The sequence below is a fragment of the Embiotoca jacksoni genome, unplaced genomic scaffold (assembly GCF_022577435.1).
Source record: "Embiotoca jacksoni isolate LCO1_2020_lvr unplaced genomic scaffold, fEmbJac1.0.p SCAF_13, whole genome shotgun sequence".
Classification (NCBI taxonomy): domain Eukaryota; kingdom Metazoa; phylum Chordata; class Actinopteri; family Embiotocidae; genus Embiotoca; species Embiotoca jacksoni.
The window spans coordinates 292,736-308,883 of NW_027185263.1; the positions used below are offsets into that span (position 1 = coordinate 292,736).

Genomic DNA, 16,148 nt, shown 5'->3' on the forward strand with positions numbered 1-16,148 from the left:
CAGATGTTTAACTCGTATATTTAAACTAATATCAGATGTTTAACTTGTATTTTAAACTAATATCAGATGTTTAACTCGTATTTTAAACTAATATCAGATGTTTAACTTGTATTTTAAACTAATATCAGATGTTTAACTCGTATTTTAAACTAGTATCAGATGTTTAACTCGTATATTTAAACTAATATCAGATGTTTAACTTGTATTTTAAAACTAATATCAGATGTTTAACTTGTATATTTAAACTAATATCAGATGTTTAACTCGTATATTTAAACTAATATCAGATGTTTAACTCGTATATTTAAACTAATATCAGATGTTTAACTCGTATTTTAAACTAATATCAGATGTTTAACTCGTATTTTAAACTAATATCAGATGTTTAACTTGTATTTTAAACTAATATCAGATGTTTAACTCGTATTTTAAACTAGTATCAGATGTTTAACTCGTATTTTAAAACTAATATCAGATGTTTAACTCGTATATTTAAACTAATATCAGATGTTTAACTCGTATTTTAAACTAATATCAGATGTTTAACTCGTATATTTAAACTAATATCAGATGTTTAACTTGTATATTTAAACTAATATCAGATGTTTAACTCGTATTTTAAAACTAATATCAGATGTTTAACTTGTATTTTTAAAATATCAGATGTTTAACTCGTATTTTAAACTAATATCAGATGTTTAACTCGTATTTTAAAACTAATATCAGATGTTTAACTCGTATTTTAAACTAATATCAGATGTTTAACTTGTATTTTAAAACTAATATCAGATGTTTAACTTGTATATTTAAACTAATATCAGATGTTTAACTCGTATTTTAAACTAATATCAGATGTTTAACTCGTATATTTAAACTAATATCAGATGTTTAACTTGTATTTTAAACTAATATCAGATGTTTAACTCGTATTTTAAACTAATATCAGATGTTTAACTCCTATTTTAAACTAATATCAGATGTTTAACTCCTATTTTAAACTAATATCAGATGTTTAACTCGTATATTTAAACTAATATCAGATGTTTAACTCGTATTTTAAACTAATATCAGATGTTTAACTCGTATATTTAAACTAATATCAGATGTTTAACTCGTATATTTAAACTAATATCAGATGTTTAACTCGTATTTTAAACTAATATCAGATGTTTAACTTGTATTTTAAAACTAATATCAGATGTTTAACTTGTATATTTAAACTAATATCAGATGTTTAACTCGTATTTTAAACTAATATCAGATGTTTAACTCGTATATTTAAACTAATATCAGATGTTTAACTCGTATTTTAAACTAATATCAGATGTTTAACTCGTATTTTAAACTAATATCAGATGTTTAACTCGTATTTTAAACTAATATCAGATGTTTAACTCGTATATTTAAACTAATATCAGATGTTTAACTCGTATTTTAAACTAATATCAGATGTTTAACTTGTATTTTAAAACTAATATCAGATGTTTAACTCGTATATTTAAACTAATATCAGATGTTTAACTCGTATTTTAAACTAATATCAGATGTTTAACTCGTATTTTAAACTAATATCAGATGTTTAACTCGTATTTTAAACTAATATCAGATGTTTAACTCGTATATTTAAACTAATATCAGATGTTTAACTCGTATATTTAAACTAATATCAGATGTTTAACTCGTATTTTTCTGACTGCTTGAAGCTAATTAGCTCCAGATATTTTTATGCTAGTTTTGTGAGAATTCCTGGTTTTTATTTTCAGTCTTTAATATTTTCAGTCTTTAATATTTTCAGTCTTTAATATTTTCAGTCTTTAATGTGTAAATTGCACCAGTTTACAGAATATTTCGGTTTTTGAAGAGCAGGTAATGTTTGCTATCTTAGCTTAGCATGTTAGCAAGCTAACGTTTGTCACCAGCCGAAAAAAAAAAAAATACAAAACATGAGAAATAACTTCTGTTATAATAAACAAGTAAAGTTGATCATTTATTCACTTTTTACTTTGAAGACTTTTTGTTTGTCTGAACATCATTATTATTATTATTATTATTATTATTATTATTTCCACTTCAAGTTCTCCAAATACAAAGTTTTGAACAGCGTGACGTCATCCGTCGCGTCTCTTTTGTTGTTCAGGTAAATTAAGTTTGGAGGAAGTGAGTTAAATTAATGACCTGCAGACAAACAACTTCCCCAAAACCATGAAAGGATTCTTTCAATAATCACATTAGAAACTCGCTTTTAACTTTTTAAAACTTTTTAAAACCATATTTAATTTCCTGTCACACATGAAGCTTCCTTCAGAATAAAAGTCATCCTAAATGTTTGATTGAAACCCGTCAGTGAAGATACGACCAGCTGAAGGAGGATATTTGGACGTGGAGGTTGAAAGAAGACGTTTGTGTGACTCGGCCGTTTCTCGTCAGTTCCAGGATGTCGTGTTTTCCTCCCGAGCCTCTCCTCGGAGGCGGCGAGCCACTTCCTCTTCCTGTCCCTCGTCTCCTGCCGAAGCGTCCCCGAGATTTAAAGTGGACATTTGATAAACGAGACCTGAGAGTTTAACATCATGTCTGATGCTCGGTGGAGGTGATTGTGCTGCCGGAGACCCTGAAAACAGATTAAACCAATAAAACGGCTCTTCTTCTTTGCTGTTTTTTTACGGTGAAGAAAACAAAAGTTCTACAGATCTACGAGGGATTTACAAAGTTCTGTGAAGGTTTTAAGATCTTGGTTTTAAAGAAGGAGATTAATGTTCTGGTGATCTCCTATATGTGCAATACCAGCGAGTGCCACTAGAGGTCGGCTCCAAAAAGCCTCCGGCTCCATAGACTCCCATTCAACTTCTCTCATCAAATCCAAAGTGAATCAAATGTGTCCATCAGTTATCTCGGTGTTGTTAGCTAAAGTCACTCCTTATTAGTTTAGGCTCCTCCCCCAGCTCGTCCAAATATGGTCACTTCTGGCTTTTAAAATACCAGACTGGAGGCTGGAGCCGCCCCTAGTGGCCCTCGGTGGTATTGCACTTTAATAAACGTGTATATTCTAGTAACTCTGCAGGAACCAGCGGCCGTGCAGCTAAAGTTCAACTCTGCTGATGGGCGGTTTTGTTTTTAGGATTTCTCAGGAAGCCGTGACACTCGTTGAGTTTAATTTCACAGTCAAATCATGTTTACTGAACATCATGAGAGCCTTTGTTCTGCAGCAGGAAACACTGACGGTCTGTGTACCTGCTGCTGATGATGATGATGATGAAGAACATTTGCATATTCAAAAAGGAGCCGATATCCAAAGTTAATCTGTAACATATTCATGTGAACAATTCAGTTTCCATCCGACAGGTTACAACACCTTTAGTATTAAAATTAAAGAATAAAAACAATTCATTTATTACTTCTCAACAGTGTTTTCATTAATTAACTGAACTCATAAATTAAAGGATGAATTAACAGATTTAAAAACACATTTAAAATCGAAGGAGGAGCCGAAACCCAACAACAGAAAAGGGGAGGAGCTTAACATTTCTCGTATGTTAAAACATGATTTATTTGCACCGCATTGTCCACAAAGATAGAAATTAAATAAAGTTGTGATTGAATACACGTCGTATGTGGATGGAGGAGCGGCGACTCTCCAACAGTCTGAACACCGCGAGGCTGCTGCAGCGATCCAGTTTAATCTCACCTGCAGCGTCAGTCAGTCCTCAGTTCAGACGCTTCAGTCCAGACTAACCTCCCCGCCGTCCCGCTGTCCCTCCGTCAGACATGGTCCTCAGTATCGTTTGTCCTCCGGCGGCGTCGCCACCATCACCTCTTTGGTCTCGAAGTCCCAGAAGGCGGTCATGTGGAAGGCCATGTTGGAGAAGACCACCAGGTACTCGAAGAAGGCGAACAGGGTGTAGACTGGAGGAAGAGGGAACAGCTGATGAAGGCTCACCATCGTCTTCACCAACACACACAAACGCTACAAGCATCAGACGCACGACATCCAGGAGGTATTTCAGATGTTAAAATGTTTCCAAAACAGTAAAAACAAGTGTTCCTGAGCCCATGCAGTGATTTCCACTCCAGAATAGTGTGTTTTTAATGCAGTGCTGCCTGAGGGCCCGAAGATCACCACCATCCCATATTGGTTTCCAGCCTTGTCCCTTGTGTTCAGAGATTTCTCCAGATTCTCTGAATCTTTTCATATTATGACACCAAGATTTGCAGTTTTACGTTCATCCTTAATTGTTCCATGAAAAATTCGAACCGTTGTCGTGAACGGGGAAATTATCTACCGAGACCAAGACGTGTTTCTGTAACTCGGTGGTCTGTTGGGACCGACTTGCTGCCGGAGCTTCTAGTGGACGTTCAAGGAATTGCAGGTTTTTAAGTGCTCAGTTTTGAACTCTGGGAGGTTTAAAGACACGAAGAAAACACGTTGAAATGTCGGCCAGAAGCAGCCGGACTTACCGCCTGCTTCGCAGTACTTGTTGTGGCGTCTGAAGAAGTAGGCGGCGGCCAGACAACAGCTGACGTTGAACAGGAAGAGACGCACCTTCCAGCGAAACGACGTCACTTCCTGACAGAGGGAATTAAAACGTGTCAGATTTATTGATTACTACCACGCAGCAGATCGATTGAACCTCACTGGACAACAAACTGCTTCTGTGGTGGACGCTCGTATTTCTACAAGTTTTATCAAAGCAGCAACAAACAAGTTCATTATTGACGAATGTGCTGGTTTATAAAATGAATCAACGACTGAAACATTTGATGATTATTTCTCTGTTGATCAGCTTTAAACGGTTTTAAATAAACGGACTTGCTGGACGTTAAAGGTTTAAAGAGTTACTGCAGATGTGTGGAAACTCAAGAGTTTTCAAAATAAGGATTGCTGGACGGTCAGCGGTCACATCGTGAAGTTTATGGGGACAGACGGGTGCTGAACGAGGATCCACATCGATCCGGTCGCATGAGCTGAAACTGAAACAGAGAAGCAGCAGAACGGGGTCTAAAAACAGACCTGTGATCAGTTCAAACGTCCACTTCCTGTTCCCTTCAGATCATTTCAAAAAACCTGCCGCTGATCTCATAAACCGGATCCCGATGAGGACTTCCTCTTTCTGAACTCTTATTTAAAGCAGGATGTTGGTCTGCAACTGAACCTCAGAGAAAACCTTCCAACATCTCTTTGGTCCCCTCAAGCACCATAAAGATCTCGTTGGAGACTCTTAAAAACTCCCACCGGGGCTCGTAGAACCACCTGAAGAAGAACCTACAAACAGATCCCGAAATCCTCCTTAAGACCAGCACTGACAGCAGGAACCTAAGAAACCCTTCCAGCACCACTAACACTCTTCTGGGTCAATTAGAACCTCAACGAGAACCTTCTTAAGTCCTCTTCAAGTGGACCTCCTGGAACCAGAACAGGACCTACTCAAAGATCCTGAATCCTCCTTAGGAACCACCACCGAGTCCTGCATTCAGAGTACCTGGAGAACACCAGGCAGCACTGGAACCTTTTCAAGGATCACAAGTACCTCCTGAAACATTCCTGGAGCTTTTCTCGGACTCTACGACCTCCTCATGAACCGTCACATCAAACACTACGAAGACCTCCTCAAAGACCCCCAAAAAAACCTTCCATGAGCGCCGCTAGAGCTGATTCAAGGACCATGAACAATAATTCTGGGTCCACGAGAACCTCAAACCTCCTTTAAGTACCACCGAACCCGTTTAAGGAACTTCACGAACTCCTGAATGGTCCATTTTTAAAGACCCTTGAATCCTCCTCGTGAAGTCCAACAGGGACCTCCTGAAGGAGTCATCACATCAACACAGGGATCACACAATCCTCTTTAAACACTTCTGGTCACCCTGAAGAACCACAGAACCCCCCGGAGACCCATTAAATCCCGCCGCAGGAGATCCATGGACTGAACCGGCAGAACCTCCAAACCTTTCAAGGACCCTTTAACTCTTCTAAAACCTCCTGCTCCCCTCTCAGGGTTCCAGTGGACTCTCAACCAGCTCTGTGTCATGAAGCAGATTTCCAGCTCAGCAGTGCCCCCTGCAGGGAGACTCTGGTAACAACACCTTCAACACCAGTTTTCATGGCTGCTGATCTGACTGTGAAACCGGGCTGGACGACGTTCGGAACCACAACCAACCGACACTTACACGACCGACTGATGATATGATTGATCGATATATTTTAATTATTATTGTTTCGCAAACTAAATGGCAAAAAAAAAAAAAAAATAAAAAGTGAAACACGCCCTTAATAATTCTCTACGGTCCAAGATTCCATAATACACCAAAATAAAATAAAAATTCCAAAACATATATATAAATATATATTTTTATTTTAGATAATTTTTTTCTTTATCTTTAATTTAAATGATTTATTTCAGTTTCTGATATTTTCTAATTCATTTTTGATTTTGGACTATTGTTCTTGTGAATTTTTCAATTGTGTATAATTTTCAGATGTCAGTGCATTTATTTTACATTATTTTTACTTAAATTTTATTCATTATTTTTGCTTAATTGAACATATTCTAAGAATTTAGTTTTTTTAAATTAATGTCATGATTTTTACTTTAGTTTAATTTTTTTAACTTTAGTTTCTATTTTAAAAGTGCACGAAAACTGAAGTATTGATTAGTTATTAATAAAATCAGAACCATGTTCAGACCCGCCTCCTCTGTTCTCTGAAGGTTTTATTATTTTGTATATTTCCTATGTGTTTTATGAGGATATGTCGGTTCATACGGTTTGTTTACCTCTGGGTTTACGTAATGTTTCCTGATCACGTACCACAGCCGGCACGTAATGAGCATGTGCAGCAGCGAGCTCCCGATGAACACGATGAAACCGTTTTTATGAACACCTGCGGAGACAAACAGGAAGTTAAAGACGGAAAGGTCCACAGTGACGGCAGCACGGACACGTAAACACAAACAAACGGTTAAAAGGTGTTTTAACAGCAGCTGTTAGCTTAGCTTAGCATAAAGACTGGAAACGAGGTGAAACCGTTAGCCTGGCTCTGCCAGCAGGTAAAAAAGAAACATGTTATGAACGCGTCGTTTGTTTGAAAACAGAAGAAAAACTTCAGTTTCGTGTTTCGACCGACGTCCTGCTGAACAGAAATCTAAGTTCGTGCGACGTCGGCCGTTTTTTTAAACCCCGCCCACCTGACGCGGGTCAGCTGACTCACTGTATGTTTCGGTGGACAGCACGTATGTGAGCAGCAGGAGGCCCGTGTTCTCGGCGAGGCTGCAGAGGAGCGCGAGCCCGCTCAGCAGGAGCTCCGGCAGCCGCTGGGCGAAGCGGCCGCGGTAGAAGTTGAAGTAGGCGGCGGCCACCAGGTAGCGCGGCGCAGAGTGGAGGCCGATGCAGCAGCGCCAGATGTAGCGCTCCGGCACGCGGCTGATGGCGGCGCTGATGGACGGGAGGTAGTTCGACACCTGGTGGTCAACACGGACACTTTTAAGGACTTTCCGGTTTGACTGTGCTTTTTTAGGGTGAATAAAGTCTGATCTGATGTCATCGTCCCGTCGACTCACCTGGCAGTGTGTGTACGTGGCGTCCTCGAAGTGGTACACCAGAGAGACGAAGAGGCAGCCGATGAGGCCGGTCAGAGGCAGCAGAACCGTCGCCACGGCGAAGCTGGTGAACGGCAGCCGGATGAGGGGCCGGTCCCGGTCCAGGCTGCTGTACGGGCCCTGGAGCATCCTGGACAAACACACGGGGTAAAAATACAGAACCGGTTCCTCTGCGTCGTTAATCGTCCCCTCGGATCAGAGGACTAAAGATTAATCAGCTCAAACTGATGCGGTGATATTTCCCGAGACGTTACTTCAGCGTGAGGAACTCATTTTACAGCAACATGGACTCTTTCTTTGGTAAATAATCTTCCTCTACCGTCCAGTAAAAGTGTTTACAGGTAAAACATGTCAGAAACACAAATCAATGTCAGAGCAGGAGTCACCTAGAAGAGTTTTCATCGCTGCTCCAGTGAGTCTAGTTCATAATTTAAAGATCTGTGGAGCAGCTCCTGAAACTGAGGAGTTACCGGTCAGCTGATGAATGAGTCAACTTTAACATTTAAAGAAGTATGAAGGCAGTTCTGTGTGCCGTATTGAAGCCGACCTGTAGAACAGCTGATCAAACAGGAGTCACCTGTTAGCCAACATTAGCAGCTGCTGAATGACGAGAACTTTAAAATGTGAAGAATTACCGCCGGAGTTTGGCGTCGTTTGTCCGGACGTTTACCTTTACTCAGACCACTGACGTCATCTACCGAGCTGCGAGGCTAACCGTGAGCTTAGAGCCGCAGCGGATAAGACATCAGGTACTCACCTTCACAGGTGTCCCAGCTGACTCGACCAGGTGATCCGCCTCGCGGCCATTTAGCCGCAGAGCTAATCCCGTTAGCTCCAGCTACTCAGGCTACATTAGTTAGCTACGAACTTCCGCCAGACTCCGACACGTCACGCCGCATTAAACCTGGTCAACAGTTTGTTGGCTAAATATCGCAGCTCCGATCAGTTTAATGGCGGCCGCACACTTTCACGTTTTTCTCGTAGTTTCACGTTTCTCCACCGGACGGAGCTGCCGTACTTGGCTCCGTGACACCGGCATCAAGCTAGCTGTTAATGAGCACATCAACTTCCGGTCCTCCTTCAGAATAAAAGTCTCTAACTTCCAGCCGGACATTACCATATTTAAAAATATTCAAAACCAATATTTAAATAAAGCGGACAAAACATGTCAAATATTAAAAGTGTGCAGACACACACAAAAAGAAGAGGACCTGAAAAGCAGTTTGTTCGTGGTCGGCGCTTGAGGCTGAATGATCTGAAACAAGAAGTTCAGAGATCTGGGTTTGGATTCTGTTCAAAAACATCCAGGATGTTCTCTTTCCAGTGTTTCGCAATAGGCGTGGAAAGAAGCGGGCAATGCTGTGTTTCAGAGAAAACACAACTCATCTACAGAGCAACAGACAGTCAGCACAAACTCCTTTCAGGACTTAAACGACGACAATGGAGAACCGCAGCAACAAAAATAGACATCGGTATTGGGCTCGTGACGGTCATCACTTGAGGCTGAATGATCTGAAACAAGTTAATTCACATGTTAACAAATACCTGTTCAAAGAAAACATCCCAGCATATCCTCAACCGGAGTTTCAGGTGTGTCGTCTGAAACACGACACCTGTGGAGAAGGTTTACGTGGTATCAAGATGGATGAAGGCTTCAGAGATCCGAGCGAAGACTCCCTGGTGTGGTGGAGTCTGTCTGTTGGACCGGAGGAGATAAAGTCAGCTGAGACGAGACTCCTGGAGGAGAAGTACGAGGAGCGGACGGAGGAGCAAGTCGCCATGCAGCAGAGCTTCCTGTGGAAGTTCGCCACCTCACCGGCCTTTCTGGAGACGTCCAGGCTGGGCTCGTACCGCTTCACCTTCCCCCTGGAGGAGCTGCTGACGGCCTACAGCGAGCAGGTACCAACTCACATCCCTGAAAAAGAAAATATCAAAGTCTTCAACTGAATTTAAAACTGAGTTTATTTTCTGTACAAATAGACATGAAGTACGTGAAGTGTTTATTTCACTGATTGATCATCCATCAGTATTTAGCTTTTTATCTGAGTCCAGCCATGACAGGTTATTAAGAGTCAGGTCATCAACAGGTAAAAACTAAATAATCTAAATCTATGTCGGAGCCCCAGAGACACAAAACAGTTAAATACACAGATACACAACCAGGAAAAGACAAAACACAGAGAAGCTAAACAACAAAAACAAAGAGACACAAGTGTGTGTTTTCATTCGAACATCTCTTGTTGTCTCCAGTTTTGCTCCGGCCAGCCGCCCGTCATGCGGGTGAAAGAGACCGACCTGTACAAACAGGAAGTGGTTCATGTCGTGTTGGTCCACAGCTCGGCCAATCAGGAGAAGTTTTCAGAGTACCCTTTGCTGACTGATGACCCGAACGCCGTCTGCGTTTACAGAAATGGCTGCTTCATCTGGAGGCCGGAGGCCATGAGTGAGACACATAGGTAAGACCACAGACTGGACATAAACGTGTTCGTAGCAGAAGTGTCTTCAGCTGCAATACCAGCGAGTGCCACTAGAGGTCGGCTCCAAAAAGCCTCCGGCTCCATAGACTCCCATTCAACTTCTCTCATCAAATCCAAAGTGAATCAAATGTGTCCATCAGTTATCTCGGTGTTGTTAGCTAAAGTCACTCCTTATTAGTTTAGGCTCCTCCCTCAGCTTGTCCAAATATGGTCACTTCTGGCTTTTAAAATACCAGACTGGAGACTGGAGCCGCCCCTAGTGGCCCTCGGTGGTATTGCACTTTAATAAACGTGTATATTCTAGTAACTCTGCAGGAACCAGCGGCCGTGCAGCTAAAGTTCAACTCTGCTGATGGGCGGTTTTGTTTTTAGGATTTCTCAGGAAGCCGTGACACTCGTTGAGTTTAATTTCACAGTCAAATCATGTTTACTGAACATCATGAGAGCCTTTGTTCTGCAGCAGGAAACACTGACGGTCTGTGTACCTGCTGCTGATGATGATGATGATGAAGAACATTTGCATATTCAAAAAGGAGCCGATATCCAAAGTTAATCTGTAACATATTCATGTGAACAATTCAGTTTCCATCCGACAGGATAGTATTAAAATTAAAGAATAAAAACAATTCATTTATTACTTCTCAACAGTGTTTTCATTAATTAACTGAACTCATAAATTAAAGGATGAATTAACAGATTTAAAAACACATTTAAAATCGAAAGAGGAGCCGAAACCCAACAACAGAAAAGGGGAGGAGCTTAACATTTCTGGAGGTCCATCTGAAAATAATCCCTCATTCATTAGAAAAGAAGATTCAAGAAGACCTGTTTTTGGGGTTGATGGAAAAATAATGAACTCATCATACTTGTCAAATATTGGTCTATAGTCTCAGTTACAACGTCTTTGTCTTTATCTTGTGACCTACGACCTCACTACTATCTACAAAATCAGATATACAGAGGAAGTGGGGATGACTGTCAACTGTTTGTCAAACTGTATAAAAGCTGAACTACGGAGGAGAGACTTCGAGCAATGCTGGACACCTTTCTTTGAGTGGACATGTATTTGCTCCTAACATAATTGGTCCTTCTAGCCGGATCCCAACACCTCCTCCTCTCTCCGGACACAGCCTGAAACCGTGCGCGGGGGAGTCTGGGACTCCTGAGGAAAGACCTCCGCCTGTTTCTTTATCGAAACAGTTTGGCCATTGGTGAGACCAGGACTAACTGGAGAGAGGACGGGTGACGGGATCCCAGAACAAGGCTGATTCACCATCAAACATCGGGCACCCGGGTAAGACATTTTTAGGGCCCGAGCATCGAGCATCGGTGCGAAAGCCCTGTTGTATTTCGTAAAAATGTTCTTGGCAGTCGTTCTTCTTTTTACGTAAAGTGATTTTCCTTTTTGGAGGCTTCATCATCTTCAAAAACTCATGAAAGTGGAAACACATTTGTTTCCCGGCGAAACATTTCGTATTCTAGTGGAGTCGCAAGTGGGCGTGGCCAAACGGCTCGAGAGCGCCCCCTACAGAGATGCCCCGGCGGCCACATTTATCTAAATTCACCAAATCCGGTGGACACGTGTATCACACTGAGACGCACAAAAAAGTTACGTTGCACCGTTACGTCAACTCGACAGGAAGTCCACCATTTTTAATCTAGTCGCCATTTTGGGCGATTTTGACACGTTGTACTTTGTCGAACTCCTCCGAGGGATTTTGTCCGACCGACTTGAATTTAGTTTCTCTGGATAGAAAACATGTTTGGGATTAAAAGTTATCAAAATAATTCGTTTTCATCGATGTGTGTGCCCGTGAGAGGCGGCCATTTTGAGCGTCTCGCCATGAAACTACGAGTTGCTTTAAATCTTATGTACATGGACCGACCTTCTCCAAACATCACAGGTATGATAACAGCCCCGCCCTGAAGACCCCTGTGGGGGAATATTCGCTCATAGTCATAGCGCCCCCTGTTGGCCACTGGAAATGACATTTTTCATACTTTCACATTCTACGTCAAGCTGGTTGATCCCATGAACCTAAAGTCGGGTCACAATAACCTAAACATGTAGTTGATGATATATTGAGACATTCGTTCGACTTTGTTAATGGGCGTCGCCGTGACGATGCGGCAAAGTTGGATGTCTCGCCGTGACACAGGAAGTTGATGTTTAAGGTCAAAGGATGCTTGAAACCTCACGAAACGTGTCACATACATCCGGCTTCATGAGATGATACATCTGATGTGTTTTGTAAGTCGGTGTGGCCAAACAGCTCGCCAACGCCCCCTGCTGGAGACAGGAAACGAGACAAAAATAGCAACTTTAAGCGGGTATCCGCGGTCCCTCGCGCGCTGCACTTCGGGGAGACGGGTGCCCGTACATCACTGCTTGTTGTTGTTGTACTAAAGAGTCAGGTCAGGGACCTGTACTAAAAGAGAGATAGGTCAGGGACCTACTAAAAAGTCTGAATAGACTAGGTAAACTAAAAGTCGCGCGTGCAAAAATAGGTCAGGGACCTACAGGTAACTAAGTCAGGGACTTAAGAGATAGGTCAGGGACCTACAGATAAATACAGAAAAAAAACTTTCAAAATATAAAATAAATACAAATATACAAATAATTAGATACTGTGAGCGTCCAGTTGCTCGGGTGAACTCCATACTAACTGGTTGGCTCACAGATAGCAAAAATGGGATCATGCTGTAGTAAGATTGAAGAGATACCTCTGGAGGGAGACGTAAAACGCATGCACTCAAAAGGTGCGGATAACATAAAATATTTGAAAAAATGGGAAAAGGAACACGGATTCAAGGGAAAACTGACAATGACAGCATGTAGAGAGTTGACAGAGAAGATAGAGAGCAAGTGTGAGGGAAATAAAAAAAAAAAAAAAGAGAATGATCTGGGAGGGATTAAAAACAAAAAGGCAGGGGAAGGTAGTATAGCTCTTAATGCACCAATACTATATCTAATAATTGAAATACATTTCTCCTGGAAAAATGATGAAGATGATGATTATGTGGTACAAAAACTAACCAACATGGGACCGTGGCCCGATCCTCCTCCATACCCTAACATGGGACACGTCCCGGTAACAGCTGATCCGCCCGTTCCGCCTATTCCGCCTCCGGCTGCTCAGCCAGCTTCCGTCTCCGAACCCACGACACCGTCACCAAACTCCACCCCCTCTACTCCAACCAGAAGGAGGAAGCGAGGTGGATGGAGAGGGGCTGGCGGCCGTGGGGGAGGACCACAAGAGACAGGTAAGGACACCTGCTATAATTGTGGGAGGAATGGACACTGGGCAAGAGACTGCAGGCGGTGGAGAGACGGGAGGGGCGGAAGAAGCAGAGGAGGAGGAGGAGGAGGAGACGGTTGCAAACGGATTCAGCATGACTAACCACAACCACACCCGGATCAGGTTACACAGAAACACACACATTCACATGATTCACAGACACACCCAACTAAAAACTAAAGAGGAGGAGACCAGTGACGTGTTAGAGATAAGTACAGTTGAAATACTACTCACAGAACAAGATCAACCTTTGGTGACTCTACTGATAGAAGAGACTGAAGTAACCTTATTGTGCGATTCAGGAGCATGTAGGTCACTTATTAGGAGTGATGAGGACCCAAAATTACAGAAATTGGCACGAGAACAGATCTGGGTAAGAGCAGCAAACAGAGAAGTATATGCAGAAATGACTTCCCCACTGTCTAAACTCATTTATGATGACCCTATGGCTGCCCACGATAAAATAAAATGGACACCAGAAACAGAAAACGATTTTGAAAAAATATGAAAAATTGTCAAAAAATTTCACGGACCCCCTGCAGTACCACCACGGACCCCCTAGGGGTCGCGGACCCCCTGTTGAGGACCTTTGCCCTCTACAATGAGATACTATAGAAAAAACAACAACATGCAGAACAATGCTCCAGAACAAGAAAATCAACAGTGGAAGACAAACAAAGCACAACAAAAAGACGACGATTTATGGAGATGACAAGAAGGCAAGATAATACTCCAAAAAAGTTTCTATAGATATACGACCTTTTGAGTCATGGGATGAACCATGTCCCAACAGGAGGGATGGTATCTATAATAAACTAAGCATTTACAACATATGGCTTTACAAACTACTAAAATATTTTGTTTGGCATGTATTATATGTGCAAAACACAACCCCCAAGGAAACATGAGACCCACAAGGGGCCGGTTCCCTTCACCAGAGTATCCGGTCCAACATCTCGGCATGGATTTTATTGAATTAACACCATGCGAAGGAAAGAAATATTATATATCTACAAAATCAGATATACAGAGGAAGTGGGGATGACTGTCAACTGTTTGTCAAACTGTATAAAAGCTGAACTATGGAGGAGAGACTTCGAGCAATGCTGGACACCTTTCTTTGAGTGGACATGTATTTGCTCCTTCTTGCAAGAATAAATGTCCGATGTGTTTGATTTTGAATCCAGCCTCTGAGTAATTTTTCTAACAGGGGGCGTGTCTGTTTGATTGACAGGCCTGTGGTGCAGTCAGGTTACAGCTATCGGTGGGCGGGACGTAGTATCGTCAGGTTTCCAATGAGTGATCGTCAGGTGGGCGGAGCCACAATGTACTGCGAGATATAAACTGTTTGACTCTGTTCTTGTCAGGTTTGAGTTGATCCACAGAGATGAAGAGATGCAGATGGAGGCTCAACCGGTGTTTAACCATCAGTTTTATGTTTGGGATAACGTGGTCATCGCCCTGCACGTGGAGAACGGACAGGTAACGTCTCTGAAGCTTCTTATCTTTCCGTCGTTGTTTAATCATCGTATTACAGCAGCGGCCCTCTTAGGTGGGTTAAAGTCTGTGTCTGGTTAGCGACTGCTGACTGATGGATTGGCGACCTAAGTTGAACTGCCAAGGTCGGGCTGTGATGGGTTGTTTTGTCTGTAAATTTCTAACAGAAAAGTTCTCATCGCAGTGACCCAGAGTCCAAAACCAACCGACAGTCCAAACCACGTAGTTATTAAAAATAAATAAGAGAAGCACATTTGAGAAGCTGGTGTGATGAATCGTTCACCGCCTTACGGATGAATACTGAGTCATATTGTCCACGAAAACAGGCGTTTGTCTCGTTGTGTTTCTTCTCTGGCAGGTTCTGAAGTTCAACGTCGATCAACTGAGAGAGAACCTGAAGTTCTGCGGTGAAGGTTACCCGCCTGTCAAATCAGGTTTGTATTTTGATAGTTTCGAGGATGCTAAGGATAAGGTAGAAAAGTTGTGGCCGGACGGTCGCTCCCCGCTGGAGAAGGAGCACTCGCTCAAGGAGAGTTTCACAGATCAGACGGCTGCAAACGCTCCGATCTGAAGTCGACAACGCTCAGAAGGTCCCGGAAGATGAAGACAACGACCAGTCGTAGATAGATTAAGCATGCTTCATCTTCTCAGTCATTTGCTTTCATTTATATGTTAGTGATCATTTCCTCTCAGGAACTAAAGCGACTTCCTATCGGCATTTTTAATGATGTTTCCTTTCAGTCTTTTGGTGGAAAAACTACAATTTTAATTTTTTTTATTAATATTTGTTTTCTACAGTAAAATGTTGAGGATGTTTTTTGAAATTTATTTTAAGTTTTTTAAGTTTCAAGTTAAGCATGAAAATAAAAGCATCTCAGATTGTCAGTTTGGGGAGAAAAAGGGACGAAGTGGAGAAAAGAGAAATAATAATGGATGTGGATAAAAGAGTTCTCTGTACGACTGCGACGTCATATTCCAATCATTTGCTTTCATTTATCTGTTTGTGATCATTTCCTGTCAGGAACTATGGCGATTTCCTGTCTGCAGTTATAACAGTGATGTTTCCTTTGAGTCTTTTTTAATTGACGTCTTTTCTACATTAAAATGTTGGAGATGTTGATTAAAGTTTTTACAAGTCAAACACGTTTTGATTGAATTATTCCGTTTTCAAAATAAAAGCCTCTCAGATTGTCAGTTTGGGGAGAAAAAGGGACGAAGTGGAGAAAACAGAAATATTTGATGTGGATAAAAGAGTTCTCTGTATGACTGCGACGTCGCCACAGCCA

General features: G+C 41.7%; 3 protein-coding genes across 8 annotated transcripts in view; 1 reads left to right on the forward strand and 2 right to left on the reverse strand.

Annotated features, from left to right (window-relative positions):
* Window positions 1–16,148, reverse strand: part of LOC138196045 (stromal interaction molecule 1-like) — a 99,884-nt gene that overhangs the window by 38,235 nt on the left and 45,501 nt on the right. The window lies entirely within an intron of this gene.
* pgap2 (post-GPI attachment to proteins 2) lies at window positions 1,560–8,642 on the reverse strand. Of its 6 annotated transcripts, none has more exons than XR_011178108.1 (8): window positions 8,347–8,642; window positions 7,551–7,719; window positions 7,202–7,451; window positions 6,768–6,874; window positions 4,453–4,561; window positions 3,731–3,900; window positions 3,229–3,297; window positions 1,563–2,608 (listed from the first exon to the last, which is right to left on the reverse strand). XR_011178108.1 is itself a non-coding variant. In XM_069145726.1 (7 exons), exons 2-6 carry the CDS (start codon window positions 7,716–7,718, stop codon window positions 3,770–3,772), a joined length of 765 nt encoding a protein of 254 aa, XP_069001827.1. In that variant the 5' UTR covers window position 7,719; window positions 8,347–8,642; the 3' UTR covers window positions 1,564–2,608; window positions 3,731–3,769. The 6 variants fall into 6 exon arrangements, 2 of the variants coding, with proteins under 2 accessions (XP_069001827.1, XP_069001826.1); XR_011178106.1 differs by having other exon boundaries at window positions 3,683–3,900; XR_011178105.1 differs by having other exon boundaries at window positions 1,560–3,297; window positions 3,683–3,900.
* Window positions 8,833–15,992, forward strand: LOC138196039 (uncharacterized). The gene is made up of 4 exons (XM_069145706.1): window positions 8,833–9,488; window positions 9,840–10,045; window positions 14,733–14,847; window positions 15,221–15,992. The coding sequence occupies exons 1-4, from the start codon at window positions 9,030–9,032 to the stop codon at window positions 15,431–15,433; spliced, it is 993 nt and encodes a 330-aa protein (XP_069001807.1). The 5' UTR covers window positions 8,833–9,029; the 3' UTR covers window positions 15,434–15,992.

What these genes read in the sequence shown, in the direction of transcription:
- pgap2 (XM_069145726.1), bottom strand. Translation starts at nt 7,718, where the DNA reads ATGCTCCAGGGCCCGTACAGCAGCCTGGACCGGGACCGGCCCCTCATC. An exon ending in CCACGTACACACACTGCCAG is followed by an intron (nt 7,452 to 7,550) that starts GTGAGTCGACGG and finishes GTTGACCACCAG; the next exon opens with GTGTCGAACTACCTCCCGTC. An exon ending in GCTGTCCACCGAAACATACA is followed by an intron (nt 6,875 to 7,201) that starts GTGAGTCAGCTG and finishes TTGTCTCCGCAG; the next exon opens with GTGTTCATAAAAACGGTTTC.
- LOC138196039 (XM_069145706.1), top strand. Translation starts at nt 9,030, where the DNA reads ATGGAGAACCGCAGCAACAAAAATAGACATCGGTATTGGGCTCGTGAC. An exon ending in TGACGGCCTACAGCGAGCAG is followed by an intron (nt 9,489 to 9,839) that starts GTACCAACTCAC and finishes TGTTGTCTCCAG; the next exon opens with TTTTGCTCCGGCCAGCCGCC. An exon ending in GCCATGAGTGAGACACATAG is followed by an intron (nt 10,046 to 14,732) that starts GTAAGACCACAG and finishes TGTTCTTGTCAG; the next exon opens with GTTTGAGTTGATCCACAGAG.